Source organism: Acyrthosiphon pisum, chromosome A1 (assembly GCF_005508785.2).
Source record: "Acyrthosiphon pisum isolate AL4f chromosome A1, pea_aphid_22Mar2018_4r6ur, whole genome shotgun sequence".
Lineage (NCBI taxonomy): Eukaryota > Metazoa > Arthropoda > Insecta > Hemiptera > Aphididae > Acyrthosiphon > Acyrthosiphon pisum.
The window spans coordinates 164,632,281-164,649,798 of NC_042494.1; the positions used below are offsets into that span (position 1 = coordinate 164,632,281).

Consider the following 17,518-nt stretch of genomic DNA (forward strand, 5'->3'; position numbering starts at 1 on the left):
AAATTTTAATAGTTATTTAATTAAACCTATGTACAAAGTGATTCACCAAGCATGCTTACCTCCATTTTTTCCTTTAATAATTAATTTATTCAAATTCTAATTTTTGGAATTTTTAATATACCTACTCAAAGACAATTTTTTCGTATTACGGCGATACAAACTTCTGTTTTTCAAATGAGAACCCGCTTTTTTACTGTAAATTATTTAGTGGATACCTAATTTTTTTTTTTAAATTTTGATGTACTTAATCCAAAATTCAAACGAGTAGTGTCTTAGCAATTATTAATTAATATATTTGTAATAAGGATTAGTTCTCAAAAATGGTTTTATAAAAATATAAAATATACCTAATATTGAAACTAATATTCAATATAAATGGGGCCATTTCTACAAATTTTTAATGTTGATACTTGACAGAGTAATATTATGAATAACATTTTCAAATCACCATAGTCTTAATATCTTAAAAAACTCATTACCATTTTATCTTTAAAACGCAAAGTCAAATAACTAAAAAACTACTCATACAAATTTTGATTCTGATTGGTAAAATTTTCAGAAGAATTTACAGTTGAAAAGGAGGATTCTTTTTTGAAAAACAGAATTTTGTATCTCTACGGCACACTCCTTAAGTAGTACAAAAAATCTCAAAAACTTACAAATAGAGCATTTAACATACTTATATTTCAAAATTCCAAAAATTAGATTTTATATAAGTGCGTTATTGAAGAAAAAGGTGGTTGGTGAGCATGCTTGATGAATCACTCTGTATAATGCGCTTCACAATACTAGGCCTGTATTATATTCACTAAAATACTAAATAATTTGAATTCGTTAACTAATACTATACATATAAAAGAAAAGAAAATTAAATTTAAATATATATTCCAAATCGAGTACCCATACCTAATTTTTAGTTTTTATTTCAATATATTACAATTATTTTTATTAATTGTGTCTTATAAGTAAATAAATTAGAGGTAATCGGCCATAGGGATATTACATAAAGACGAACCCACAAACGTACAACATGGCACATTTTACGATCACAATAATACATTTTACTCTGTAATTTCTAAAATTAGAGTGAAAAGACTTAATAAAAAATTTAAAGGTAAGATTATCTAAGGCATCTCACAGGATTTTTATTGTATTTTAATTTTAAAGCGAGTTATGAGTATTTTAAGATGTACTGTACAAACAATTGACAATTTTAAAATACTCATAACTGACCTTAAAATTAAAACAATATGAAAAAAAACCTATGAGATGCCTTAGATAATAATCTTACCTTTAAATATTTTTATAAGAGGTCATTTCACTCTAATTTTAGAAATTACAGAGTGAAATGTATTATTGTGAACGAAAAAATTGTCATATTGTACCTATACGTTTATAAGACATGTTTTATACAACATGTTATACGGGTTCGGCGTCCTCTTAAACTGAGGTAGTATATTAAACTCATATATTTAAAACATAACACGAACATATTACTAATGTTAATATATTGTTAAACATTTCTTAGAAAATGACAGCGCTTTAAATATTTAATAGTAAATTAAGTATCTACCTATACATGCACAATACGAATTAACTTACTATAAACATAATAATAAATTGATAAACGCTTTTATTATTATAATTTATATTAGTAGGTTATGTGTTATGCTTTTTATGCATGTGGATTCCTTAGTACATACAATATAACTAGGTATCTAATCTTCATTAAATACTCAATAATATCTATAATACGTGCAGTACACTCTGTACGTCTTACGGTGTGCCTGTACCATCATAGACCTATATAAACTAATAAACAGCGCATAGAAAGAAATTACCAAACGTGATTGTAAAGAGACACAAGAGAAGTTTTGGGCCGTTACAATGTGTAAAAATCCTAAAAATTATAGCCCAAAACATATTTTTTCTCTCTCGGTTAAGTATTTTCGATTAACCAAGGGGTCCATTAGTTTATATAGGTTTATGGCCTGCACGTATCAAGATAGAAAATGACAAAATATATTTTAATCGTCGTAAGTTTGCATATTATAATATTTTACTTTTTTATAGTGATTAGGCAAACTTCGAGGGCTCCACTTTCGAGAAAATATTGACTGTCTATTGTCTATTAAATATTAAAAAATTGACTACTCATTTACAAATTTCACTTTGAAAAAAAATAGTATTACCTAATAATACTTTATAGCATGAATTGTATTATATTTTAGAAGTTTCATGCATCATAAGTCATAACGATAAGTAACTGCCCAGTGCCTATACTAATATTACCATAATATTATTCATTGTAGGTAGTAACTATATAAAAATATCTAAAAAAAGATACTAATAATCTTTAATTGCTAATATAATTTGTATTACTTTAATTAATTTGCCTTTTTGTATCTACGATTTTGTTACTTAGTTTAATCTGCATAATGTGTACCTACTATGTAGTATGAACTCCATGCCCGTGGGCATTTATAATTTAAATAAAATAAATACAAAAAATATGTCAATTTATTGAAGATCTGCATTGAAATTAGATTTATGGATCTAAATAACATAAGTATTATTTATAAAATAATTATTACGTCACAGAAAGTTTCAAACATAATAGGTATGATAAATCAAATTGTTTAAACTGTAAATGTATTATTATTTATTGTATAGTTTGCTTTCATTTTCAGTCGTTTAGCACTTACATGATGGCGTTGAGGTTAACACTTGGACACTTGACAGCCACCGAATGTGAACATTAATATGTTATAAATAGATATTGTAAATTAACATGATTGAATATTTAAATTGGGAAATATGAAAAATTTGAAAGTATAATATTACTAATCAGTAATTAGTAATTATATGAACACTGTATTCTGTGTCGAAAGTCTAAACTCTATCCAAATGTAATAAATTAGTAATTTATTAATTACTACCTACGACTATAGTTATTTACAAAGATGGACATTAACTAGTTAAAAAGTTAATTTTTTTAACTTTTTAACTTAACTAGTTAGTTTATTTTCTAATCAACTTATGAACTTAACTAGTTTAATTTACAGTTGAAATAACTTAGCTTTTCTCAGTTAATTTTAAAAATATCCATCAAGTTAAAAACATTTTGAAATTTTTCGTTTATACGTAAATATTACTATGTCAGTATAAAATAAAAATAATCCAATACAAAAACACAAACATTTCTGTTCTTTTTCTTGATAACATAATTTTGTGTCTATATTCATATATTTTATTAAGTTGTAAATTATTTATTATATGTAGGTATATTATGCGAGTTGCAATTATAAATGTTTTTAAAAAATTAATAATTTTAAATTACAAATTGACAATTGTTATGTTTTAATGTTATGTATCTTATATTATTCAATTGCTATATGATATAAAAAAATATATTTGTTAAATTATTAATTTGAGATGAGTATAGTTTAAATTAGTAAATAATAGTAAAGTAAAAACAAAAAGGTATACAGTGTACATTATGATAAAAGTTCAATAAAATTGTTTTTTATAATTTATAAATTAGAAACTATAAAGACACATTCACTCTTTATGTGATTTATATACTAATAAAAAAAAAAATAGATTAACTTTTTTTAAACTAAGTTAAGTTAATATATTTTTCTATATTAACTTTTAACTTATCGAGTTAAATTTATAATTTATTAACTGTTAACTTTTAACTTATCGATCTTGTGTCCTCCTAACTTAACTTAACTTGAGTTAATTATTTTCATTAACTTGCCCGCCTTTAGTTATTTATGACATAATATTATAACAAATCATAAAATATCTATTGGAATTTTTCGAGAACGCCAAACCAACATTTTAAATTATTTTCATCGATGAAGCGATCACACAGTACAACATATTTTCAGGCCTTCTGCGGGGAAATCTCAACAACTAAATATTTATTATATAAGGAATAAAAATAAAATACAATAATTAATAATTATTCAGGTTGTGTTTATATAATAATTATAACTACTACCTAATTACCTGAAAAACATAAACAATCAATAAAACTGATATAAAATATAACTTGCCAAATGTCTAAATCTCAATTTCCCTCCCTCCTTCATTTGTCACTTGTCAGTGATAGAGGTATAAAATCAGCTTCTGATAGGATATCTTCAATCTCGTAAAAATGTCGCTACGTTTGTACCTACCTATCTGTATTCAGTACTTCAGTAGGTATCTTTCAATGTCCGTTTTGGGAAAATAAAATCAAAAAAATTGTCTCTACTCAGGCTATTTGTCAGATTATTTAGACCGTAGTGTTATTTTATCACTCTTCGTAAAAATTAAAACATTGACGGCACGTTCGTATTTTACACAATTATAATCTACAATTAATAATTACGACACGGCATGATGTTCGTTCATAATTTATGGCAGTTCGTTGGTATGCTCAAAATTGTATCTATATATGTACATTATTATGTAGTAGAAACAAAACTGGGTTGTTTTTCTAACAATAAACACTATCAACATATCTGAAAGCGTCTATTAAAATTTTTGAAATTCATATAATTTTAAGTTATTACTTAATACTTAATGTTAATATACACAAGTCAACACAGTATTTCGAGAATATATTTTTACCCTGTATTATTTAATATATCGTTATCATTTATTCAGTATTTTACTTTATTGAATGATCTTACATTTTTAATTTCTCACGCCGATGAATATTTTATGACAATTTCCACTTATATTAAATTCGAAATTTGAACGAGTATACGGAGTAGTTAATTAGTTATAACTACGGATACGATTTATATGCATTAGTATGTTTTTTCATATCCGTAATTATATATATATATATTTTTAATTTAAAAGTATTGATTAGCTGAATGACACAGGGGTGTACGCTGCTATCAAAACTTTAAATACTTAGGTACTTAGGTATAAATAATTACCTATCTACTAATTCGAAAGTCTATTTTTATACTTTAATAAATTACAATTCTCCAAAATTCTTCAAACAAATGTGATTCAGTAATTCCAATGAAGTAAAAATTAAAAAATACCAACGATAAACAATATTTAGATTCATAATATTTTTTATTTACAAAAATATTATTATGTAATGAGTAATGAGTAATGACTAATGATATTAAATATTATGTTATAACATTTTTTTTTTAAATGTACTAAATAATACTTTTTAATTTAATTTTGATGAATGTTTACTGATACAAGAATCGTCCTAATAGCTCATAACCAACTGTAGATATTGACGTCTGAAGTATATACCTTCGTCTTGCAATTGTGACCTGTGAGGCTGTGAACAGTCGAATGAAAGGAGTGAATACCATGAACTCAGAAGCTGTGAGAAAATGTAATTTATTTGACCGGTTATATGTATTAATAAAAATGATGCAAACAAATAACCTTCTCCCACTCAATAAAATTATCCTAGACTGATGGTCCGCCCTCAACCGATATAATGGTAGGGTTTACAACTTACATTTTATATTAAACATTTAGACTAGCTATATAGAACAGTCCGCTAGAATAACTATATAGGTAAAACCTATATAGAGTAAATCCCTTTATTTTTATATTATAATAAAATATATTAACACAATTACACAAAGGTCGAATAAGCTCGATAAAAAGTAAAAACTTATTTTACTAATTTACTTTTAACCCCCAAAGCACCAACTAGATTCACTTTCACGTTCCTTCCAAAAAAATATGCTGAAGTTTGAAAATAAAACGTTTTTACTGCTGACGAGGTGATAACAAACATTATTTAAGATCAATACATTCATCGCTATTCGTACAGAATGTAAAAATATTGAAATTCGTTTGACCTACCGGGAAGGCACTTGCGATTTGCGGATTAAACTTTTATTAATCTGTCGGGGCTGCAGATTTCAATAAATATATTGTTTTCGTTTTTTTTTTTAAATATTTTTAACCGTTTTAGTTAAAAATGGCTCTAAAGCCAACAATGTACAGTGCCTGAATTTCTTTAAATCCGGCCCGGGCTTAATATAGTACTCTATATAATAATTTATTGTATATTATTAACATTTATCACGATGAACGCAGAAAATTGGAAATGCGGTCGCGTTTCGGACTGATAGGAAATCACCTTGAGTTGGTTTAAACGAAACGCGTGCGAGATATGCACTCGCGTTTTTAATATGGACCCAAGTCGTAATACGACCGTGTAAAATATTTATACATACAAACAGATATAGCCATATAGGTGTGTCGACCAAATCTAGTGTACAAATAGGTATCATATTGTACCACAATATAATATGTAGGTACGTTGGCAAAATATAATATATTGTACACGCATTGTAGAATACGAGCGAGTAATAAGCACGTACATCTATTATATTATTAAATACTCAGTTTATTATCAAATATACCTAGCCTATATTATACACGAACAACACCTCCTAATTAGTGAATAATGGCAATACACAACAACATTGCTAAGCATATAATATAATATGTGTAGTGTGTACGTAATGCCTGACACGCGCGATTTTTCTCACACGCAAATCTATAAATAGATTAATACCTAATTATTGTATCTGCTGATCGCGAAGTGCCATATTGTTTTGGAACACAACATAATATACCTATATAGTATCGACAAAATCTTATTTTCAACATTTCGCCTGTTCACATTATTTCCAACGTGCATATTGACACATTGTAATGGAGTGAAACGCACAGATGCAAACCTATTAATACAGGACAAATAAAGAACAGGGTGCTTCGAAGTAGCCAGTAGGTACCGCAAAACCGGGTCAATAGAAAAACATTTCGACTTCAAAAGCTTATAACTTTGGAATGGAAATAACAAAACAGCATATTATTAATACCTTAAAATGTGGGTCTTTAAACACACAATACAATCATTAAAATTAAAAAACTGAAATTTCAAAATAGATTTTATATTTATTTTTAAGTATGCTGTTTCTATTCATACTCATGCGTGTCATGTATGGGTGAATAGAAACAATCATATACATTTAATATGATTTGTTATTCACCCCGTTCAATTGTGAATAGAAACACTTTTAAAAAATACAATATCATTTCAATACAAATTATATATATTTTTTTTTACATAATTTAATACAATAAAATGAATTATTGAAAATATGTCAATAATAAACCAAGAGATTGAATAGAAACAACATTTTATAAAAATTCACGATTTTCTTACCAATGTTTGGCTATAATGGAGGAACAATAAAATAATAATCCTTAATTATTTGAAAACTACACTACTTGACAATCGATGATATAAATTAAAAATATTGATAATATGAAAAACTCGATCGTGGGGACATCGAGCAAAACACTGATTTTGTTTCTATTCACACGGTTTTACGGTAGTTATCGAGTATGTAGCACCCACCCACAGCTACAGGCTCGTCTATATTTAAAACTTTGTTAACCCTAATTTTATTATTATTTTATCATTTTTATTGGTTGACAATGTAAAATAATGCGTTAATTAATCATGTATTTTAAATAACAACAAATAACAATCAACACTGTTTATCTTGTAGTGTTCTCATACGCAAATCGATGTTCCACACCATTTTTTTTTTAGCCGGCGATTCGAGTGTGAAAAACACGCAACAAGCGCGAAAATGATGCGACACCTCGATTTATATGAGAATTTTGCAAAAAAATCCAACTTGACCATTTATTTTTACATTTAAAATAATGTTCTAAAAATAATTTGTATAAACCCAGATTTTAAAGATAGAAAAAAAATGTATTTTCAAAAAAATCTTCATTGGGCTATCACACTAAGTACGCCTATACTAGTTACCTCATAAAATTCAGAAACACCCCGTATAAATGATAAATGCTCATACATATGTGTACACATTAGTACCTACCTATTCAGCACCAGTGCCGCATTCAGACATTTTTGGAGAGATCCTCATGAACTTATTAGATTATGAGTAAAGAAAAGAATATTTGTATATTGTATAACAATAATAATAACGTGCTTATTTTTAAAAAAAATTGTTTAATAATTCAAATGTAAAGATACAGTTGAGTGTACCTACCACTTGAGCACTGCTTGAAATTCATCACAATATAGGTAAGTTTTTTTGTTTTTTTTTCTTATATTTAGGTAGGTACCTACTTTATGGATCATATTAATACGAATAAAATAAAAATAAATTTAATAAAACTAAATAGGTAAGCTATGCAAATTAATATTATATTTTTTGAAACATATTTTGAATTTCTCTGCATTTGTTAATAAGTAATAAAATTAAGTGGTCCTTTGTCTTTCAATAAAGTTTGTTTAAGATTTTGATACCCACATAATTTTTTTTTGCCAGTCATATTATTAAAATAATGCAAAACAAATATATAATAAATAATCAACAGGCAACAGCGCCGTTATGAAAGAAAAATTATAAATCAGTTATCACAGCCCACCGGTTTCGCAAATACTGTGGCTCGAGTTTGTAGACTAATAATTATTTATTTTACTTTTTTAGAAGGCACGGCGCTAGCAAAATATGCCGTATTGTTATAAATAATTGATGTCTATTGAATATTAGTACCACAACAAATATGGGAAAAGTGTCAAGGAACTATCATCAGATATATTAATAATTCTCGAACGCTGATAGCTATATTGCTATAAATGGCATTAGCTGTTTTAATTTCAAACTTATATTTATTATGTAGTTATTGGATTAATTTAAATTCTAAAAGTTTTAATAAATCATAAGGGAACAAAATGTTCAAACTGCCGTGTGTCGTCTTAATAATAAGCAATAATTTGGACTTGTCCAAAAGTGTTAAGTGTGTATATATTTTGTATTGGTCAATCTTATAGTGTGTGTTTAATAGATATTTAATATATATATAAGGTGTAACAAATGTCACAATAAGTACCTACACAATTATTTTAGAGCCTGAATGAAATGTTTTTTAAAATTTTTTTTGTGTCCGTCATCACAGAACTGCTGAGGAAAACTCTGAGGGACCACCCACCAACAAACATTTATTAGACAATATAAATTGACAATATTCAATCAGGTCACATATTTTTGTTAATTTTCGAGCGATAAAAAATACAATGTATCTAATATATACATTTTTTTTTTAAACAAATCTTCGTTTTATATATTAGTTACAAAATATATGTTATTTTCAATTAAAACAAACATTTTTTTAAAGAAAAAAATATATTATTTATATTACATTTATTAAGGAATTTAAAACGACGTTTATGTTACGTATTTCAAAAGGAAAGAGCTTATTTTGACACCCCAAACTGTGATATACTAGGTATTTATTTAAATGGTGATCTATACGTTAATAAGAAAAAAAACTGGAAAATGTTACTTTTTTTAGAACTTGGGTGTTGGCGGCATACCTAGCTATTGATGGCTATAATACAAATTTTACTTTTAGTGAATTTTGTGGAAGAAAGATTTTCGAGTGAACTTAAAAACGAAGTAAATTTTGTTGTTTTTGGGTAATGAGAAATAATTTTCACCAAAAAAGGAACTCATTCCCGTCCCTCGTTCCAATATTTTAAAAAGAAAGTGTTTCAAGCTTCGTTCCTATTGCTATAAAAGGAATGCGTTCCTTCCTAACACTTTAGTAAACACATTTGATTAAGAGAAATTTACAGATTCTAGTTAAATAAAAATAAGTTTATTGATCCAAATCTAAGAAATTTAGATTTAAAAATTTAAGAAATATACTAATTAATATTAGGTGCATAACAAAAGAACTTAATAAAGTTTGTATTTAATATTTATTATTAGTTACTAAATCAATGGTGGCCCAAGTTACACACAAGACACGGTTTTTTTAACGTAGCCATTTCCTAGATTTTTCTTAAATTAATTAGTATTGATACTCATTTGTTTACAAAATTCATTGAAAAAACCATGCATCATTAATATTAACTTTAAAACACAATGTTTTAAAAATAGTTTTTTGAATATGAAACGTTAACCTTGATAATATCAATGTAAATTGGAGGTAGGTCGCAGGTAATGTCGTCCAACGTAGTTTTTTCGTTAGAAATACCTACCTACAATATTTATCAATTCCCTTATCAGAAAGATCCAGTATAAATGAAAAACTGTTTTGTCCGGAGTTACGCCATTTTACGGTAGGTAGGTATTTGACAATAGGTGTCTAGCCGTCTAGGGCATACCTATCGGATACCAATTTTTCTGCCGAACTTTTTTTTTTTTATATATATTTTGGATAATGCACATGACAAATAAGCACACAAGAAATTATAAAACATTATATAAATATACTCTATTCTAGCGATCAATTTATAAACAACATGTATTAGAAATTGACTAAATTCTGCCCTTTATATAAATTAAAGTTTTATTCTGAACCTATGTATTTTTAAATGACAGTATTTTTTATATTACTTCTGAGTGGCCTGTTGGTCTAGGGGTATGATTCCTGCTTTGGGTGCAGGAGGTCCCGGGTTCAAATCCCGGACAGGCCCGTGAAACTTTTGTTACTTTTTTACCCGTTAAAAACAATCATAACATACCATTATAAGAATTTGTAAAAATAAAAATTCCTATTCATTACATTTACCTATTATAATACTATAAATTATAAAAATATAAATGACTGTCGCTGAAATATTTTGCATGTGGAAGAATTTTTTTACTACATATATTGACAAGAATGATGTCATAATACACCCTATGTAATATGTATTCAACATTTCATTGATGTAAAAAAATACACATGGAACCAGCGGAGACAATTGACTCACAGCTAAAAGTGGTGGCGGGTGGGTACTAGGTACCTATAGTGGACAGTCAGTTCTGAAAAACATTGAGTGACACAACGTATCAAATAAATAAATATATAAATAGTTTTTAATTGAAAGGGTGCTCGCCAGCTTATGGTAATCGTTAAAAAATACCAAGGAAAAAAGAAAAATTTTTAAAAATATATTAATTGATTATCACAAAAAAAAAAGTTATTGATATCAAATTATTATTATTTAACAAAATTAAATATTAATGATATCGTGTCGTGTGTACTACAGCAGTTAAGACATTTTCAATATCCCTTTTACCGTTTTTATAATCTTCGCATAATGTTACAAGTCCAATTTGCATTTTTTCATAAATAGTATGTTTTTTTTTTTTTGTTCATATCCACCTATAACATCTTGGGTCAACTTCGTTTCATCGGATCCGACTTCCAGGCGTATTTTAGTACCGTGGGATGATTATTTGAAAATTATAATATTAAAAAAGCAGGTAAGTGGATGTCGCTCTGCTGTAAAGAAGATTACAAGTGGGTCATTGTATAATGGTTGTATTAGACTTGAATTCAATGATAAAATATCATTGTGTAAGAAAAACGATTCTGAGCGGAGACACGGTTTATCAGTCTGGATATTTTATATTTTTGTTATTTTTTATTTTATCATGTAAGTTGAATTAATATTAAAATATTATAATTTTTTATTCGTTTCTATGGTGATAAACAAAGCGTTAGAAATTAAAATCCCATTTTTAGCGTTTTTTCGTAATTTTCCAGTGGTTTTTTCCGAGTCATTAATTAACTATTGAGAAAATCGAAAAATGACCTCTCTAAAGTACCATCTTAATCCAATTGGCTAAAAAATAAAGAAAAAGAAAAAGAAAAATAAACACCATTGTAAAAACCATAGCTTCCTCGCTCCGCTCAGAATCTAAAATAAGGTATAATTAAATATTAGAGTAAATAAATAATTAATTTTGTTAGTATGATTTTTAGGCATAATTCTGGTTTAGTAACCTATCGATTTTTCAAATTTTTTTTTTCCAAAATGTTTATTTAGGGTTCTTTATAAGAATGTAAAAAAAAAGCCCGGAGAAACTTCGTTTTGAAGTTATTGATAAAAAACATCAATAACTATATTTTTTTCATTACGCGCATTTAAAAAAAAAAATACTTAGAAATTAGATCTGAATAATATTAATTTTTTTTCATAATGCGTGGTTTTAACGGTGATTTGAAAATTGTTTGAATTTTTTTGCGGGAACCTATATTTTGGAAGTTTAAGCCATTCAAAGTTTGCTATTTTACGTTTATACGCATGTGAGCAACATTATTTTAATGCTGCGCGGAGGAACTCGTGTTAGATGTTTTTTCGATTTTATTGACCGAGCTCAGCACACTGAGCAAGTGGCCACGCTAGCAGATTATGTGCTTTTTAACAACTTTGTTTAATTCCAAGGTTTGCCCAAGGTATAACATACATAGCAAATCGGGGGATATTTTCGATTTTTGTCCGAGTGATATCCAATTCTAAGTATATTTTTTTTTAAAAAGTACGCGTTAAATATACGAAAAAAATGTAGTATTTGAAGTTTTTTTTATCAATAACTTCAAAACGAAGGTTGTCCGGACTTTTTTTTTTACATTCTTACAAAGCGCCCTAAAACGAACGGTTTGGAAAAAAAAATTTAAAAAAAAAGAATCGTATCGATTTTTTATATTATTAAGTAAACATGTATAGAGCCATTAGAGGTGTGGGGGCATCGCCCCCACGCGTTACTTTTCATGTAATGTCAGGTGGGGGCTCTATTGGTACTTTCTTAACATTTTTAAAAATTTCAAAAATTGTAAATTGTTCATTTTTTGATTTTTCCGTGTTTTTTTTCCTTGGTCTTTTTCCGGGATTCCCAGCTTATTGTATATTCAATGATTTATTAATAAAGCAGTATTTGTATAATTAATAAGTTATTTTTATTGTAGTGCCTACCCGTAAGTTGAATTTTTAGAAAGGTAAATTTGACATAGAATTATAATAGCGGGTGTGGGGGGCGTAGCCCTTCATGGCTTTGTGCAAATTAAATAGGTGGGTCGTGTGTGCTGGCAACTAACATTTTCTTGTCTCACTGTCGAAAAAGTTCGAGCCGCCACTGCATGGAACAATCGAACAGATTATGTAAAACAATTAAATCTCCTGGTAGAGATTCAACACTCTAACGCACGGGTTGTCAACATTAATATCATTTTTACGCAGTCCTTCAGGTATATCTACATAATATATGAATCAAACTTTATGCTCTAAAATCATAATTCATAAGTAGGGAGCGGACTTAATTTCTCTAAAAAAACAAGAAAATGCCTTAAAAACTTTATTTTACAAGGTTAATCTCCGCGTTTCTGTCTATTGAAGATAGCAACGCTCGCGATTAACCGCCAAGTGCGTAAATCAACCAATTAATACATTTAAAAAGTAGAAATATGATTTTTTTTTATTTTAGGTGTAAATCAAAATAAATTTTATCAAATTTTTATTTTATCAAAACTAATAATTAAATCATAATAATAAAAAATTTTCTAAAAATATCAAGATATAAAAAAATTAAAAATAAGTTTAATTTTTTTAATTTTATGTTATATGAGACCAATTATTGGAAAGTATTGATTTACGGCATTCAGAAAAAAAAATGAAATTTACATTGAAATCCGCTCCCTTTTCATAAGCTAAGGTCATAAGAAGTAAAAAAGCAAACAAATTTTATAAACACCTTTTATAAATTAATGTAAGTAGAACAATCAAATCATAGAACATGAAAAAATATAAAATAATTGAATTTTATTTTATAATATAATAACAATAACTTTCTTATACTTTATAGTAAAAAAATTAGTAACTAAAAAACTTTGTACTTAAAACTTTGATTAAATAAATGTAACTTACGAACACTTATTTTATTGTAATTTTATAAAATCAAGAACGTCTTTGTTGTCAAGATAAAGTCTAACTTGATTTGGAGTTGCACCATCACTCTCTGTAATGATGCACATAATGAATGTAACTTTGGGGTTTGCTAACTTTTGGAAGTTACTCAAACTATACTTTTCTTTTTTATCATCAAGAATCAAGGAACAGGACATGCATAACATAGGACTTTGGCGTATATTTTCTGGTAGTTCATATAAATTCATTACAGATATAAGATTCAACGTATCATCTATGTCAACGACTATATATTTAGAACCGCTAAATGATTCAAGCTTCACACGTACATATTTTGATTTGATATTGGCAAGATACAACTCATCAACTTTAGGGTTATGTACTTCCACCATACTTGCTGTATTAATATAGTTTTCTAACATTTGGGTCATGCATTCCTGATCGCTGGATCTTGCTTTGATTGTGAAATCACTAAAAGAATTAACATGTGTCAAATTAACATATAGAGGATCCATCAGTTCACCAACGTCAGCATTGTCTAGCTCCAAAGAGACCACACAAGGATCTCCCTGGGTTTTTATAATCATATTTAACTTAATACCATCAATTGTTGTAACGTCTTTAAACATTTCATTAACATTGGGGAACCAAATTTCATTTTCTTTGCCAGCCAACTTTGGAGCATACAACGAACAACGTCTTACCAGTGGAGGGCACATGCAAAGGAATTCTGTAGGCTTATAGAATACAGAACATTCTTCATATTCACCAAAATCCAATAGATAACATTTAGCACTGATACTATCAATGATTATTTCTATTTTGGCTCTACACCAACAGTTATAATGAATACTATGTGTAACAACAATGAAACCAACCATACAATCTTTTAAAGGTAATTCAATTATGCTCACATCCAAGTCTTCATAGATCCGTGGCATATACAAACTTTCCAAACTCTCAGAGTGCACATAAAAATATTGGAATGTTTCAATATACTTGATAACCACAATTTCTACTTCAGGTATAATCAAATTATTTTCATTCTTTTTTTTCTCTGGAATATTATTTAACCGATTTTCCGAATTTGATTTTAAATGATCATCAAGTTCAATATTCCTCGAAATGGGGCCATTTTCTAACATTTTACTGCTATTTGAAATGTCATGGTGATCTATAGTTAAAATTGTATCCAACAGATCTAAACAATGTAGACCATCAAGATGACTTACCAATGTCACTCTGTATGGTTCAGTGATACTTGCTGTTGTCATTATCCATTTATATTTCATCATCATTTCTGATATAACATCATAATTTAAGGGATCAGTAATGTTATAATCCAAAATTTCTTGATCCAAGCAACAGCGAAAAAACAATTCTTCATCACAAAAGATTCTTGGGAGAACTTTTATTTGTATTGCTTTACAAACACTACCATCACTAAAGATACGAACAACTATATTGGTTTTAATGGGCGTCAAAACTTCAGCCTTATACCATAAACCATCCTTTTTATCAGTCAATGCTGCCACTAGTGTACCGATAGGTGGTGGCAGTGGAAAATCTTCCAAGTTTTTAGCAATGTTATTTAATTGCAAGTCCACATTTTCATTATTTGAACCACATTCATCTTTGACTTTATTTACATAGAACTCTTCATATGATTCAAACCTATTGATGGTAATACACCACTCCATAGTTGATACAGTAGAAGTAATTTCTGATTCATTATTAATGTAATTTGCAAATAATTTCACCTCAAGTAGCGACTGAGTACAAGATATCAGTTTACATTCAACATCTTTGTTTAAAAGTGTATTAATGTCAACATTTGATACCACTTGACAGCGCAAGGCACAATTTGGTATTTTCTGAATTTCACTAACCAATTTAGTGGTTTTTAATGCTTTGAAATGTTCACCTGAATCTATTGACAAAACATTTTTAGCACTTCCATCAATATCCAATATCAAAGCTCTGTGCCATTTTTTTGTTATTGAATGTAATGCAGCACACAAAGAACCAATTTCAGTTACAGCTGGTATCATTTTCGATTGCATTTTTACAAGAACATCCGAAATAATCTTTAGCTTATCATTAAGTAAATGAGGAACAATCCAACAGTCACTGTCTGAATTAATACATGTAACTCTCACTAAACAACCATTTTCAAGGGTTTCCATTAATTTGTTTTGCGACTGTACTAATGTCATTTTGTTTGGTGAAGCATTAAGTGTTCCGTCATTGTCTACATGCATATTGGCTAGGAACATTGTTCTAGACATATTAAATGCCATTGGAAATGTTTTAACAGTGATGACAAGTGCTGGTAACAGTGCTATTTTAATACGCCCCAAACACTGTAGCTTTTTCTTTTCTATTGACTTTTCATAACCAAAGTCAATGCAATGTACAACTGCTAATTTGGAATTAATTGATTTAACTACACATCTATAATATTTACCATGGCTTTCAAACATGTTTATGTCTCCCGGTGCTATGGAAGCGTTACTTCCTAATTTACCAGAAAGTTTTGATAGATTTTCAGATATTTTTTCAACCTTTGATATATCTTGAGATCTCTGCAAATAAGTCAAATCACCATCAACGTGTAAAAATGATATTTTCTCAATGCCCCGAACAATTGGAGAGGAAAGTGGAGCAGAATGATGTTCTTTTATATTTATAAATAACCTAGAAAATCAAAAGATAGGTATTAACTCATGTCATAGTAAATACATTTTAATTAACTATTATAATCCAGTAAGTTTTTAATTTTTATAATTTAGATTTCATCATAATTCTAAAATTAGAATCTCCTTTAATTATAGAATATCATAGCAAATCATAGAAAACTGTGCAGTACTTTGTTAAAAACAGTTTGGTTACAAAATTAAAAATGTTAAGACTAGTTTTTCTTGTTTGTATGTGTTTGACAAAGATAACAGATGATTAACCTACCTGTTTCCAAAAAATATTAAAACATAATTCCAAAATGTGTAACTTACACTCCGTTAGAATCGATGGATTTTACTGTTATGTTATACAATATTTTTTCAGTAATTTTAATATCTAAGACTTTACTTTCCAAATGACAATTCAAACAGAGCTGAGGTCTTCTCATTAAATTAGTTGTAATTGGTCGAATCTAAACAGTTTTGAATATATTCTTTTAAAGATTACTGTATTAAATGTATTAGTCTAATCTTGATAACTCAAAGTTTTATTTTTATCCTTGAACTGTTTTTTAGGTTGTGTTTAAGGAGTATAATTTCTCAAAAATACCCAAGACAATTTAATTTTTATTGCCTTTGAGTCATCGAAACTCGACTGTATATACAAATAAGTGGAAAATAAGTATAAGAAGGGCTCGGAACTTTCTGCGCTAAAAACAATGGAAAATTATGTGCATACGTACACTAAAAAGTACAAATATGCAATATTTTTTTTTATAAAATATGTATTTATATAGGAATAAACTTAGAAAAAAGCATAATTTATTAAGTATGGTATTAATCCAGGTACCCCAACGGGTTGTGATTATAAAAATATTTTTCTTTTATTGAATAAATGTTAAATAAGACAGTACTAACCATAACAAATTTATAATTAAGAGGACGTGATACTCGCATGTGTTGTCTTCGTCTTACAAGTGTGTAACATAGCAAATTATACGCAAAGCAGAACACGTGTAGCTTCGTTAACTTAAAAGTTAGAGTGAATTGACCTCTTATAAAATCTAAAAGGTAAGATTATTATCTAGACAACCTCATGAGCTTA

At 27.9% G+C, this 17,518-nt stretch overlaps 1 protein-coding gene and 1 non-coding gene across 4 annotated transcripts in view; one reads left to right on the forward strand and one right to left on the reverse strand.

Annotated features, from left to right (window-relative positions):
• The first annotated feature begins 10,447 nt into the window (after nucleotides 1-10,447).
• Nucleotides 10,448-10,519, forward strand: TRNAP-UGG. Its single transcript has one exon. It is a non-coding gene; the product is annotated as a tRNA-Pro (tRNA).
• A 3,031-nt stretch (nucleotides 10,520-13,550) lies between these two features.
• LOC100572451 overlaps nucleotides 13,551-17,518 on the reverse strand; it is a 17,707-nt gene continuing 13,739 nt past the window's right edge. For 2 of the 3 annotated variants that reach the window (XM_029488754.1, XM_029488753.1), the window contains 2 exons: nucleotides 16,747-16,886; nucleotides 13,551-16,432 (listed from right to left, as the gene is read on the reverse strand). In XM_029488754.1, coding sequence (XP_029344614.1) covers nucleotides 13,747-16,432; nucleotides 16,747-16,886 — 2,826 coding nt within the window. In that variant the 3' untranslated portion in view covers nucleotides 13,551-13,746. The remainder of the gene's footprint in view (nucleotides 16,433-16,746; nucleotides 16,887-17,518) is intronic. The other variant, XM_029488755.1, reaches the window with a different exon arrangement.